Source organism: Crocodylus siamensis, chromosome 7 (assembly GCF_052110815.1).
Source record: "Crocodylus siamensis isolate JL-2025a chromosome 7, ASM5211081v1, whole genome shotgun sequence".
In the NCBI taxonomy this organism is placed as follows: Eukaryota; Metazoa; Chordata; order Crocodylia; family Crocodylidae; genus Crocodylus; species Crocodylus siamensis.
Window position 1 is genome coordinate 95,890,556 of NC_143401.1, and position 13,945 is coordinate 95,904,500.

The 13,945-nt window shown below is 49.8% G+C and overlaps 1 protein-coding gene across 1 annotated transcript in view; it reads right to left on the reverse strand.

Annotated features, from left to right (window-relative positions):
- PDCD11 (programmed cell death 11) overlaps positions 1–13,945 on the reverse strand; it is a 43,298-nt gene that overhangs the window by 23,891 nt on the left and 5,462 nt on the right. Inside the window, exons 4-13 of the mRNA XM_090058190.1 lie at positions 12,894–13,061; positions 11,837–11,998; positions 11,048–11,171; positions 7,335–7,516; positions 6,140–6,247; positions 5,372–5,578; positions 4,262–4,386; positions 3,789–3,849; positions 3,084–3,230; positions 642–893 (exon numbers count right to left, since the gene is read on the reverse strand). Coding sequence (XP_089914316.1) covers positions 642–893; positions 3,084–3,230; positions 3,789–3,849; positions 4,262–4,386; positions 5,372–5,578; positions 6,140–6,247; positions 7,335–7,516; positions 11,048–11,171; positions 11,837–11,998; positions 12,894–13,061 — 1,536 coding nt within the window. The remainder of the gene's footprint in view (positions 1–641; positions 894–3,083; positions 3,231–3,788; positions 3,850–4,261; positions 4,387–5,371; positions 5,579–6,139; positions 6,248–7,334; positions 7,517–11,047; positions 11,172–11,836; positions 11,999–12,893; positions 13,062–13,945) is intronic.

Sequence of the window (13,945 nt, forward strand, 5' to 3'; positions counted from 1 at the left end):
TTCAGCTTCACAAAGCCCACCAGAACAACCACCTCACTACAGATGGGAAACAGGAGTTCAGGGACTTGCCCAGAGTCACAGTGCTAGCTGGGAGCAGGTCTCAAAACAGAGACCATATTTCTTGGCTCCCAGCCACACATCCAAAGGACAGAGACCTTGCTCTATAGCCAGCAGGATGAAGGACAGACAAAAGATCCAGAAAAAATTCTGACCAGAACCCAGACCTCACAGATGATGAATTAATCCCTTGATTCAAACAGCAGAGCCTGGGCTCTTTAACACTGGCTAAGGTACCAGGTCTGGAACAGGTCACTTAAAAAGACTGATGAAGCACCATTCTCCAGACCCTGAAAACAGGGTAAGCAAGGGCTGCAGCACAAATGCCCCAAACCCCTGCTGAGCACCTTGATCAACAAACACTCTGGGGCCAGGTTTCTTTGTCCCCCAACTTTGAGAGTCATGACTATTCATGATGCTCTCTAATCCCAACAGAAGGTAGCCCAGAAGCCATGGCAGCAGCTCATTTACAATGTGCATGGGCCAGCTCGCTTTAACTTGCTAGGTGCAGTGCCATCTCTAGCCAGTCTGTCTCCTACTCCCATTCTTCCATAGGTAGGAGGTGGTAGGAGGCTGTTAGTTACCTGGCCTTCACGGAAGACTTTCTCCGGGGAAGGAATGGGCTCTGAGCCCAGCTCATTCCTGGGGACCAGGCCTTTAACATCATTGTAGAACTTAACGATGCAGCCAAACTCCCTGGCGCATACCACAACGCCGTGCGTGACCAGGCCAGGTTTCGCAGCTGTGTAACTGGCAAGGACTGGAAGTTTGGAACCGATGAGAGTCCTCTTCAGAGTGAGGATGAGCTTCCTCTCTTCAGGATGGGACAATAACACCTAGAGGAACATGGGGAAAGGGTAAGGCAAGGTGAAGTGAACCAACCCTTGAGTTATACTCACTGCATACAAGCCACTTTCTGCCCCCCATATTTGCTTCAGATGCGCAGATGCTGCAGCACTTTTCCCCATTTTTGTGCCTCCTTTCCAAGGATCTCAAAGCCCTTCACAGATATTAATGCAGAGGTAGAAGGCAGGCCAGGGTGGATGCTTGGAGACTAACTGGTTCAGAGGCCTGACCTTTTGTAGGTGGCAAACCCACTTTGTCAGATGCTTGAGGCTCATCCTTTAAACCAGAGGTGAAGCCTGCAAGGTAGCCTGGACCTGTTCTCTGTCTTGGAAGCTCTCATGGGGAAGAAACATGTTGCAGTAGGCCAACAGACCATCCAAGAATGAAACAAGCTACTCCTTGCCTCACCCCCTCAAGTGTTTGCATTTTCAACCCAAACCTTGAGCTAATACCAGACACAGCTGGGAGACGATACCAGCTTGGTACCATGGGAAATGTCCAAAAGGAAACCAACTGTGCACCAGCACAAAGCACCACGTGACCTGGTAGCCAAGTTCAATGGAAAAACCACCACTTTGGAAAATGATCTCCAAAGACGCATGCCTGTTATCAGCTAGATCAGTATCAAGACTGTGCCCCAAAGGACATACGTAGTAGTTAGCAACAGCAAACATACCAAAAAAACAGGATGGCAAACTATACGTACACATGCGAAAAGAGAAGCAAGTAAGTGTAAAGCCAGCACCTAAATCATAGAATCATAAAGTCGGGTCGGAAGGGACCTTGTAGATCTTCAAGTCTCACCCCCCGCCTGGGCAGGAGAAAAACTGGGCTCAAATGACTCCAGCCAGGTAGGCATCAAGCCTCTTCTTACAGACCCCCAGGGTAGGAGCCAGCACCACTTCCCTTGGAAGCTGGTTCCAGATCCTAGCTGCCCTGACAGTGAAGTAGTTCTTGCGGATGTCTAATCTAAACCTCCTCTCCAACAACTTGTGGCCGTTATTCCTTGTTATGCCGGGGGCGCTAGGGGAAACAAGGTCACTCCCAAACCCTTCTGGTCCCCCCTAGTGAGTTTATAGATGGTCACCAGGTCTCCCCTCAGCCTTCTCTTGCGAAGGCTGAACAGGTTCAGGTCCCACAGTCTCTCATTGTAGGGTCTGCCCTGTTGTTCCCGGATCATGCGGGTGGACCCTCTCAATGTTGTCTACATCCCATGTTCTACCTCCTTCCAAGGACGACTTAGCTGTGAAAAGATGCTACATGGATCTATTTTAAAAGGCGAGGGGAGACTGCTCCAAATGTACATGCGGCCAGATCCAGTGTTAAAGTACTATCATTTCAAAACACTTTCACTGTTTGTCTATTCCAAGAGAGCATTCATCAAAACACAGCCCAACAGAGAAGCTAGCAATACTGACAGGCATCGGCAGGGAGAACTGCTGGGATTTAAAATCCTTTACGAGGTTTGTTTTAGAAGCCAGTACATGTCCATTAGTCTCCATGTGTCTTTTCAAGTCGTGGCTGCAGTTTATGAAGCTGTTAAATGTAGTGAGTGAGTGTATTTGGCACTTCAAGACCTTTTTGTGAGAGGATCTCTGAGTATTGTAGTGAAAGGCAGCAAGGCTCACTGCCAGTGCTTTACCAACAGGAAACAGTTCCAAAGAGTGAACTGAAAACCCTATTACCTTTGGGGGCACAAGTTAAACACCCATGGCCTGATTCTCAGTGATTTGTGGCATGAAGGATGCTGAGCCACTCAAAAAAATAAATAAATAAAACCCCACCAAAAAAAAAAAAAAAAATCAGCCCCTAGCTGTTTCTGGGGACCAACTAGGCACAAGGAGATTCCCAGCCTGGATTCATGCAGCAGCAGGTATAACCTGCCACACAGCAGGTGTAACCTGCTAGGCCACACAGCAGCAGATCTGCCACCAGGGCCCACATCTCCTAACATTCAGTCTGATGCCCAGCAAGGAGGGGAGCAGGGAAAAGGGAGTGATTTCATTTTCACATAGGCACTGCACACTCACAAACAGCCAGCACATGTGTGCACACACCCCTGTGGAAGGAGAGAGGATCAAGTCAGTCTTTAAGCATTCAGGCACTGCTCTGGTGGAAGAGTGCGATTTAAAACAAAGTCAGCCCCCAACCCCCTGTCAGGCCCATGGCTGGGGTCTCACCCGGCACTTGACTTGCTCTCCCACGCTGTACTTCTTCTCAGGCTGCTTCAGAAGCATGTCCGCCAGGTGCAGTCGAGGCACCAGTCCCTTGATGTGATCAGTCACCTTCACCTGCATCCCATGGGGTTTCAGAGCCAACACCTTGCCCTAGAGCCCCCAAAGAAGAGAACAGGATCAGCCATTGCCCACATGTGACTGACGGAAATGGCTAACATATAGGCCAGACCATCCACCTACTACCACCACCAAACAATAAACCCAGGTCACCTGGAGATCAATCTACCACACTAGCGACATGCCAGGCTCCAGATGTACTTGAGAAGCAGCACAGCTCCCCTTGTAAGACTGTGCTGTATTCATGGAGCATGTCCTGGCTCTGCTGAAGTCAGGGACAAAATTCCCATTGACTTCAGGAACTGAGGACCTTACATATCTGACTGCATGTCTATCCAACATGCAATCAGGTATGCTGGGCTTTGGAAAGGCTGTGATACCCTCACTAAGACATGTCAAGCAATAAATCTGGGTCAAAACCTCACTCAGCACAGTTACCTGCAACTGAATTTTGCTAGTACTGTTCTTGAATTCTCAAATGCCAAGTCCCAGAGGGCATGAACAAGGCAAAGGGAAAATGCATTAGCTTAAGTGTTCCAGCAAGCAAAGGACCCAACAGCACCACATATGTAACATTCTCCTTGATCTTACCTCCACCACGTGCCCAGGAGGGATGTCCTCATATCTCAGAAACGGAGCATCAATAATTTGACTAGAAAGAGACATAGCAAGGGGTGGCCTGTAAGTCAGCTTGAACTTGGAGGGAAACCCAGCAGTGATAAAGACCATCCTGCCCTCACCTCAACTTGCAGACCTCCAGAATTCCTCCCTTCCCCCAGTCACTTCAGTTGTTGGTCCCCCCACTGTCCCAGTAACTCCTTCCTCCCTCTCCCCGAGATTTTACCAGCACAGCTAAGTTAGACAAAGTAGGGGTGCTCTTTTCACACCCTCGTAGCTGTCACAACGCTGGCTAAACTCCACGGTGGAGACTATACAAACACCAAGCTGGGAACTCCAGGTTCTGGGCCCCAGCCAACCAAAACAGCATGATTTTTGCTGCCTGTCATCAATACTTTCACCCCCTTACATTCACAAACAATTCAGTAACTGCATGCAGAACTTACCGCTTCAGGGACAAAATGGCCACCTCATCCATAGGGCTGTAGTCAATGATTCGACATGTGTGTTTGCTTCCCGTCTTAAAAACCCTGGGCTTGAAGGAGTTTATGGTGTTTGAGAGATGTCTCAGCTACGAAAACAAAGAGATGACTAACTATTTGGAAACAGGAGGTAGAGTTGATCTGCACAAGTGAAACTAGGGGTTCTCTGGAAAGGGTTCAGCAATTCTCACATGGGTGCTGCTATGCCAGAGATCCATAGATCTCAGCCTGATGGGAGGTCCATGCAAGCTAACATCCACAGCAGAGCTCTGTGGTGGTGCAGCTGTCACACTAGGGGTAACCTACCAAGCCCAGGGAAAGATAGCCCCACAGCAGTCTAGACTGAAGGCATCACCCACTTCAACTTCAAGTCATTAAGATGGTATTGAATATTTCACCTGTTTTCTGTGGCATCAATTAACTTCCCTGATAAAACCCCAGAAGGAGCCTATCCTACCCAACAAGGGTTAAGTGTCATCTCCCCGCCTTGTACCTCGTTTCCCCTGTTTGCAAAGACAACCCCACTGCCCCCAACACACCCCATACACCTCAACAAAGAGCAGGTTTGGGTGGAGTTTGCCTCTATTCAAATCAAACCCCTTCCTACCCAGTAGATTTCATCTGGACAGACAGCTGTGTGTTTCCGGAAGCAGAAGTTTAAAGAGGCAAAACCCACTACCTGTTGCAGTATGTACCACCCATGGAACCCTACCATGTTCCAGATGCAATATCACGTTAAAAAGAACATTACAAATATACATTTCCTTCTTTAGTTGTTACTACTGTGGATTATTAGCCTGGGATTAATGACTTTTCCTGATAACTCTCTTCTCCTGGATAACGCATAGACTGACCACAGATTTTGACTTCCCAATTCTTGCACATTAACAGCACATGGTGATGTTCACATGTCAAACACTATGGAGGAATTCTACTACAAAGGTTTCCACATAATATTATCACACTGCCCCCTCAGAAACTATCTTTTGGTCAGCGATTGCACACAAACGTCTAGCAGCTCCATCACCACAGTCACTTGGCCCTAGCTCCCATGGCATTTATTACTGTACTTACCCGTGCAAAGGCCAGAGTGCCATCCTCCAGCTGAAAGATGGCACCAGCCTTTTTGTAGAAGCCCTTCACTGTACACTCTGCCACCACAGCCCCAAAGCGATCACTAGAGAGCTGGCTTAGCAAGCCACTGGGCTGGAAGAAGGCCTGCCGTAAAGTGAACCGTACTGCCTTGGATGTAGGGTGGACAGATAGGATGCAGGCTTTTACCTGGGGAGAAGACAACAGCACAGTGTAGGCCAGCAATGGGAAGACGTGAAAGTGTTTTCAATCGCACATCCTATCATTAAGCGTTGCAACAGATCCCTAGGCTGTATCTTTGGGACTTCAGAGGTGACAGAAAGCACTATGTCAAACCCAGTATCTTTACAGGCTGGGAAACTCTTCTTTAGTTATTTACACTGGAGAGGCTAGTTTGGTGCCAGCAAGGTGGGAAGAATGTGACTGCAAGCAGTAAGTCCTCCCCAGAAGCCTTTCCCCATTCTGTACAACATGTTCAGCTTCCCAAACTGTAAGCGTAAACTCTCTGCTAGCTATACCCTCCGGCTCCCAGAGCCCCTAGTGGCACATTCAGAATTCAAAGAAAGCAGTGAGGGGAGGAACTGGGGAGAAAGCTTGGGAAAATAAAATACTCAAAGCTAATTCTGCCAACCATCCTACCAACTGTCGTTGACCCCCTCCCTCCTTTACTAAGGAGTTGTTAAGGAAGAAAAGGAAAGAGGGAATTTACGGAGCTTTCTGGTTCCCACAACCACACCCCCATCTACTTACAGTCTGGTTTTGTGAATAGCTCCCAACTTTTTTGGGGTCCAGATGCATGAAGTCCACGATCCCAGTGAAGGAAGAGAGGAAACTCAGAGTGAGACCATATGGAGTCACCTAAAGGGAAGAAAGACATTCTTCAGCAGGGCACATCACAAACAGACATCCCACTGGTACTCAGCAGCAGATACATTGACCAGAACAGGCCCATGGCTCAGGTGTCTACTTCTTGCATCTGCTAGAAAAGAATCCTTCAGCATTTGTCCTGAAAGCCATAGAGGGCCCCAAGCCTCCAGAGCTACCCATTTCTTCTGCATTCTGGGATTCCAGTTTTCCTTGGAAAATAGACTGTGCACGTTGTCATGGTTCCACAGAGCTTGTCATGAGCCAAAAACCCCACAGCAAGACAAGGCACAAGAACATGGAACTTCTGAGCTTGCAAAAAAAATAAGTAAATAAAGCTTCAGCGCCTGAACTGAAGCTTTGATTCTGCCAAGAGCATGGAACAAAAGCTGGGCGGGGGGAGCTGTTCCCATTCATGGGAAGGGGTATTGACATGACATCTAAAGCTGCCACTTCTAATGCTTGAAGCCTTACTAAGTTTACTTTGATGAAGGCAGAGCACAAATGGGAGGGACTAGATCGCTGCAGTCTTCCAAAGAGGTGTCTCCAGAGGGTGGAGTTTAGGGGAGAGCCACCATTCTGTGGGGCTCCCTCCCGTGTCCCTAGGTGCAGCAGGAAGGGCAACTAGTCCAGGGAAGGGAAAGCTTGACACTCCATCAATACTACAGCAAGCTGCCACCTTTCATCTCCAGCCTCATGTGGGAATGGAAGGACTCACCAACTCTCTAGTAGGAAGGCTGCGGTAGGAAGGGTGATGCTGTGATGGGACACTAGGTCACCTGCTCTTGTGCCTTCTGAGTCAGACCTACTCATCTGCAGACAAAAGGCAGACCTTACTCCTACGGAGTACCTGCTTTTCCTTTATGCTACAAAATCACAAAGTGGCTCATCAGCACTGCAAGCAAAGGGGCTTTGTAGTTGGCAGCACAGAGCTCAGTTCCCACACGAAGCCAACAGGCAGAACGTCCTTACTTGGATTTGCATATTCTTCCAGTTCCAGCTCTCGCTCTTCAAGGCAGAACATATCCCTGGCCAGCCGTCCCTGCCCACTCAAACCCTAGGTTAACAAATGCAAGTTTACCTTCTGAACCTGGGCTTTCACCACCAGCCCTGGCAGCAAGTTACTGAGCGTCCAGTTCTGTTCTTCTGTCGCAATGGCAGCAGCAACCTCAGATCGACCCACAGACAGACGGACAATCCTCCCACTGTTCTTCACCTCCTCGACAAGACAGTTCAGGTACTGCCCTATTTTCAGCTCAGCCCCTACAAACACAGGACACATGCCAGATAACCCACTGCCTTGCTAGTCACCTTCTGAGCCAGAACTTGGAGCCTCCCTTTTGGGGATGGGAGAGATGCTGAAAGGCAGTTTAGTCCTTAGCCCCACTCAGACCTCAGCCTCTATGCAACCACACATTGGTTGGGGATGATCTAGGCACAGCTATGCCTATGTTCTACTATGAATATTTCCTAGGCTTTTGCTAGCCGCTGCATGGGGTGGGAGGAAATTCCAGCTCCCCTCCTCTCCCTCGCTGCTATTCCCGTGTTAGGAGGTTTTTTTTATGCCTTCCTCCAAGGCATTGGGTGTTGGATGCAGCCAAGGCTGGAGATTTTCACTGAGCTGTGCCAGTGCTCCTGCTGAGACTTATTCTGTAGTTGCTCAGGGATGTAGGGGGGAACTGGGACTAGCTTCCCAGATTAAGGACAATAAGAAGTCCTTCTTTAAATACATAGGGGGTAAAAAGAAGGTCCCGGGTAATGTGGGGCCCTTGTGGGAAATTTGGTCGTCACACTGGACGGTAAAGCTAACATGTTTAACGATTTCTTTGCCTCTGTCTTCCTAAGTAGGGACCAGAACAGCCACCTCCCTGCTGGGCCCCCCTCAGGCCCCAGGGGAGGCACACCTGGGCCATGGGTTAGCGAGGATTTAGTTAGGGAGCTTCTGGAGGGGTTGGATGTATTCAAGTCAGCTGGTCCGGATGATCTCCACCCTAGAGTTCTAAAGGAACTGGCCGAGGTCATTGCAAGTCCTCTGGCACGGCTTTACGAGCACTCGTGGTGCTCTGGTGAGGTACCGGAGGACTGGAAGAGGGCCAACGTGGTTCCCGTCTTCAAAAAAGGCAGGAAGGAGGACCCGGGAAACTATAGGCCGGTTAGTCTCACCTCGATCGTAGGCAAGCTGTTCGAGAAAATTATGCTGGCACACATCCAGGAGGGGCCAGCAGGGGACTGCATGCTTAGGGGCAACCAACACGGGTTCATCAGTGGCAGGTCCTGTCAGACCAACCTGGTGGCCTTTTACGATCAGATCACCAGATCATTAGATGCAGGGGTAGCAATGGATATTGTCTTCCTGGACTTCCGGAAGGCTTTTGACACTGTCTCTCACCCCGTTCTCATTAAGAAACTGGGGGGCTGTGGTGTAGACACCCACACAGTCAAATGGGTCGCCAACTGGCTGGAGGGCCGCACCCAGAGGGTGGTGGTGGATGGGTCCTTCTCAACCTGGAAGGACGTGGGCAGTGGGGTCCCCCAGGGCTCGGTCCTTGGGCCTGCACTGTTCAACATCTTCATCAGTGATTTGGACGAGGGGGTAAAAAGACAAGTGCAAGGTGATGCACCTCGGGAGGAACAACCGGCACCATACCTACAGGTTAGGGAACTCCCCTCTTGTCAGCATGGAGGCGGAAAGGGATCTGGGGGTCATCATTGACTCCAAGATGAACATGGGCCGGCAGTGTGGGGACAGTGTGGGGACGCAGTCAGGAAGGCCAACCGCACCTTGCCGTGCATCCACAGGTGCATCTCGAGCAGGTCCAGGGAGGTGATCCTCCCCCTCTATGTGGCACTGGTCAGGCCGCAGCTGGAGTATTGTGTCCGGTTCTGGGCGCCGCACTTCAAGAGGGATGTCGACAGCATGGAGAGGGTCCAGAGGAGGGCCACTCGTACGATATGGGACAACAGGGCAGGCCCTATGAGGAGTGGCTACGGGACCTGAACCGGTTCAGCCTCCAAAAGAGAAGGCTGAGGGGGATCTAGTGGCCTGTTATAAACTAGTCAGGGGGGGAATCAGCAGGTGTTGGGGGAGTCACTGTTCCCCCAAGCACCTCCAGGAGTGACCAGGAATAACTGTCACAAGCTGGCAGAGGGGAGATTTAGGTTAGATATCAGGAGGTGCGACTTCACGGTCAGGGCAGCTAGGGTCTGGAACCAACTTCCAAGAGAAGTGGTGCAGGCTCCTACCCTGGGGGTTTTTAAGAGGAGGTTAAATGAACATCTTGCTGGGGTCGTTTGACTCCAGTATTCTTTCCTGCCATGGAAGGGGTTCGGACTAGATGATCTGCTCAGGTCCCTTCTGACCCTAGAAACTATGAAACTATAAACCTACAGGGTCCTGGCTAGATGGTCTTGCCCCTCTGCTCAGGGCCAGACCATATCACCATTTTTAGGGTCAGGAAGGAATTTGATCCTGCTTGGAGCAGGGGGTTGGACTAGATGACCTCCAGAGGTCCCTTCCAACCCTAATTTTTTTTTTTTTTTTTTTAAATTACCTCATGGTTAGATTGATGTTTACTGGAGGGAGAATGGGGGGAACCTTCCCCTGTAGCTGGGGGCATGACCATCTTCCTGGGATCTCTTCAGTGTATAGCGGTTTCCCTCAATTTATGTGGTACATGCATTCCTGGAGAACGTCACAAATTGAATTCGCATAAAGTGAACCTATTTTATGTAGAATGTAAGAAATAGGGATAGGTTCCTGTGTCGGCTGCTCCTGGGGCCACTCCAGCATGGGCTGGGGTGACTACGGACAAATGGAGCCCCAGGCAGTGCAGGGCATGGCACTCATCTTAGCCCCAGCTGCAGTGGCCCCGGGAGATGCCGGCACCAGCTGCCTGCACCAGGGCACAGTGCAGCCCAGTGGCTACAGGGAGCTGGCATCGGCCGCTCCCAGCTGCAGCAGGAGCTAGGGTTGAGTGGGGACAGCCAGAGCCCCAGGGGGTTCGGAGCATGGTGTAATCCAGTGGCTGTAGGCAACTGGTGCCGAGAGCTCCTGGGGACACTGCAGCCAGGGCTGGGGTGAGTGCCGTGCCATGCACCACCTGGGGCTCCACCTGTCCACACTCATGCCAGCCCGTGCTGGAGTGGCTCCGGGAGCAGCTGACACAAGAACCTATCCCTATTTCTTACATTATAAAGTAGGTTCGCTTTATGCGGTGTTCTCCAGGCCTATGCCAATCACATATATGTGAATTTACCTCACATATAATGAATTCCGGGTGCAAAAGGGTCATCACATAACAGCAAATTTGCATAAATCGAACCTACATAAAAATCGAGGGAAACCTGTATTAACAACTTTATACAGCAGCAGGAAGTTGGCTATTGTGGTCCCCCAGCTTTCCTTGAGGCAGGTTTGGGTGTGATGTCTTGTGCTGTGTCAGGGTTGACTGTGTAGTTTTATTAAGAGGTCAAATTATGGATTTGTACAGGATGGTTTTGATAGGGATGATGTTGTCTCAGACCAGTGGTTGGAGTAGATGTGACCTATGGAGGTCCCTTCCAGCACTACTTCTTTATTATTCTACGAGTAATAGCCAGTCAGAACAGAAGGATCTGTGACATTGCTTCATCAGGAAAAGTCCACTGCCTAAATGCCACTGAACCACCAACTGCTGGTAGAGACTACAGGTCTCACTGACCTGAGCTGTGTTTGCACCAATGACGCAGAGGTGAAAGGCTCCAGGCCACCCCTATTCCCTACCTTTAGCTTTACCATGCACAACTCCACCTTACCTTTGTTGGATGATTTGAGGTAATCCTGGGCTTTCTGACGAGGCAGGAATGCTTTAGTGCCGCTGACTCCAACATCGATGAGGTAGCCGTGATCTTCCACACTGGATACCAAGCCAGAAAGCAGCTGTGAGGAGGGAAGCATTACCACTCGACATCACAAACAATGTGGTTCTGCCAGCAGGCTGCCTGCACGCAAGCTTCCTCTCACCATGGGGCCAGGATCCTGGAGTCATTTACACTGCTTTGGATACATTCAACTTTCCCTACCAAGAAATCTATGGTATCTCTGGAAAATGTATTCCTGTTCTGCTTATCCAGCCAAGGCAGGTATCCCAGGGATTTCTGGCCAATCGCAGCTTTAATATCAAAAGGACTTTGAAAATTAATAGCCGGGCAAATTAGACACATGCCCATCATCTGAATGAAGCTGTGACCATGAACACAATTAACAAAGCACAAAACTTCTCTCTTAAGTAGGTGGCTAAATATTATGCCTGGTTTGCTGGTAGAGAAACTGAGGCATAGACAAGAGATTAAGTGACTTGCCCAAAAACAAACAAGTCAGTAGCAGAGAAATATCTCATAAATCACAACTCTCAGACCAGAGCTTATTGCTCTATGCTGTGCTACCTACCAAAATAATTACACAGAGAAAGAAAAACACCAATTCTTTCTTTGATTCCATGCAAGGACAAAATGAATCTACTCAAGGTGTGTATACAGGGAAGGGGCAGGAAGGAAAGACTTCACTAGCATCCAGGGAGGCCTCCATGAATCCATAACACATACCATGCCTGATCTAAGAGCCAAGGTGTTCAGAGCCTTGTTGACATCTTTGGGGTTAATAGACAGCTTGACACTCTGATGTCCATCTGTGGTCTTCTGCAGACTGGTCACAGCACATCTCACCAGCATCCCTGGTGGGTACAGGTCTGACAGCGAATTCAAATCCTGAACAGCAACAAAATCAAAGTAAGGGCAAGAAAAGGCTCAAGATTAGCAACGTTAACTGATGCTGGATCTTAGAATGTTTCAGAGAAGATTTTGAAATACAGAGCCGAGGGGGGAAAGCTCTGTTCTCAGCAGTACAACCAGGCAGAATGTACAATGAAGTCTGGGAACTAAACGTACAGCTAATTCAGGACATCAGCAAGGAAGGAGGCATGTAAGTGAGGTTTGCTCAGGACTCATATAGCCGGGGTGACACAGATCAGAATGAGGGCACACCGCCTGAGCCTATTATGGTCCCACTCTCAGGTCCCTTTTTAGCAAAGAGGCACAAGGCATGAAGAGAGCTGGGACTGTTTCTCATCTCTCACTAGAAAGACCCCTTCCAAGCACAATTTTAAACAAGCACTTGCTAAGCTGAGGCCTGGGCATGTACCACCTCCTCCTTTGGTACATTCATGCTCTCAAGGAATTAGACAGGCTACTTTGAACAGACCCCTGCATTGAATATCAATCTGCAATATCTTGGCTTGGTGAAGAACATCACAGACCAACATCTGGGGGATGGCTTGGGGAAGAGGGTAAAGTTTTCTCATCCCTGCTGGGAAGTGAGACATCTAAATGACACCCTGATTTCACCCCCTTTCTCCCCCACAGTAGGCTTTAAGACTGGGGAACCACTGCTCAGTTATGGCTGCTGTTGAACACCCTGAGCTTGCTGGGTTCACAGGCTCTGCTGGTGAAAGAAACACAAGGCCAGGTAAAAAGTGATCCAGCCTGAGTCTTCCATCTGTCAGCAGAGACCTGGTTCTTCTGCAGTGCCTCAGGGTTGGTGCCTGCGAGGCCTCTTCACTCTCACCTACCCCAGGACGCACACCACCGCTCAGAGCCCCCTCACCTCCACGAGCTCCTGCTTGGCCACCTGCTCACTCAGCATTTGGGTGTAGGAGTCACATATATCCGTCACTTGCACGAAGCCAGTGAGTCCATTGGGTAAGCTGACCACTAGCTCGAAGCTGTTGGCCTCCTTCACGCAGCCAAGCAACAGCACCCCTTCACTCAGGGTCTGGAAGAGAAGAGAAAGCAGCACTCTGGACCCCTTCATTAGTCAGATATGAGAAGGCACCATACACAGGTCTCTGTCCTGAGCAGGGACTTTACAGGTTTAAGCAAAAAAGAGCTTACAGCTTCTAGCGAGATCACAGCATTTTCCATCAGCGCAACTCCACATCCTTCACAGCAGAGACCAGTATTAGCACTGAGAGCTCAGGACAAAAAGATGCAGGGAGGTAAAGGGACCTGCCCAAGGCAATTCAGCAGGCCAGTGGTGGAGCTGGCTGGAGAACCCAGTTACCCTGGATCCCAGTCCCATGCTCCCTCCCCTGGGCCATGCTGAAAGCCAAAGCAAACTCCCCACGGGAACGTGCATCACAAAGCACCCCCAGCACTTCTGCAAATACTCAGCCATTTCCAAACCCACTGCTGGCACAATACAGACCTGGGCTGCACCATAAAATTCTGCCAGCAAAGCTACGATAGTGAGAGATGCATAATGATACAACTCTTTTGGCAAAAAGCCCTGGCAAACTGAACTCTGCAGAAAGGAAGATGCTTTTGTCAGGTCTGCTCATGCCATTTCAGGGACACGATGTAGCTAAGACAGCAGGAAAAGCCTTTCTGTTAGTATATGCTGCAGCCTCACACAAGAGAGGTCTGCTGGCCAGCTATGGGGCAGAGGCTCCAAAACCCAGTTGATCCACAGTCAGAAGCGGCCCTCTCAGCAGGTTTCTACAAACAGCATAAAGCAGGGCACTTGGGGCTACCTGATGACAACAGTAAAATGTGTGCTCCTGTCAGGGCTAGGGGCTGGGCAGGAGGAGATGCCTCCCTGTCATATGGGGCAGGAATGACTGACAGGGACATCAGCGTCCCAAGCTAGGTGAAGCCAGC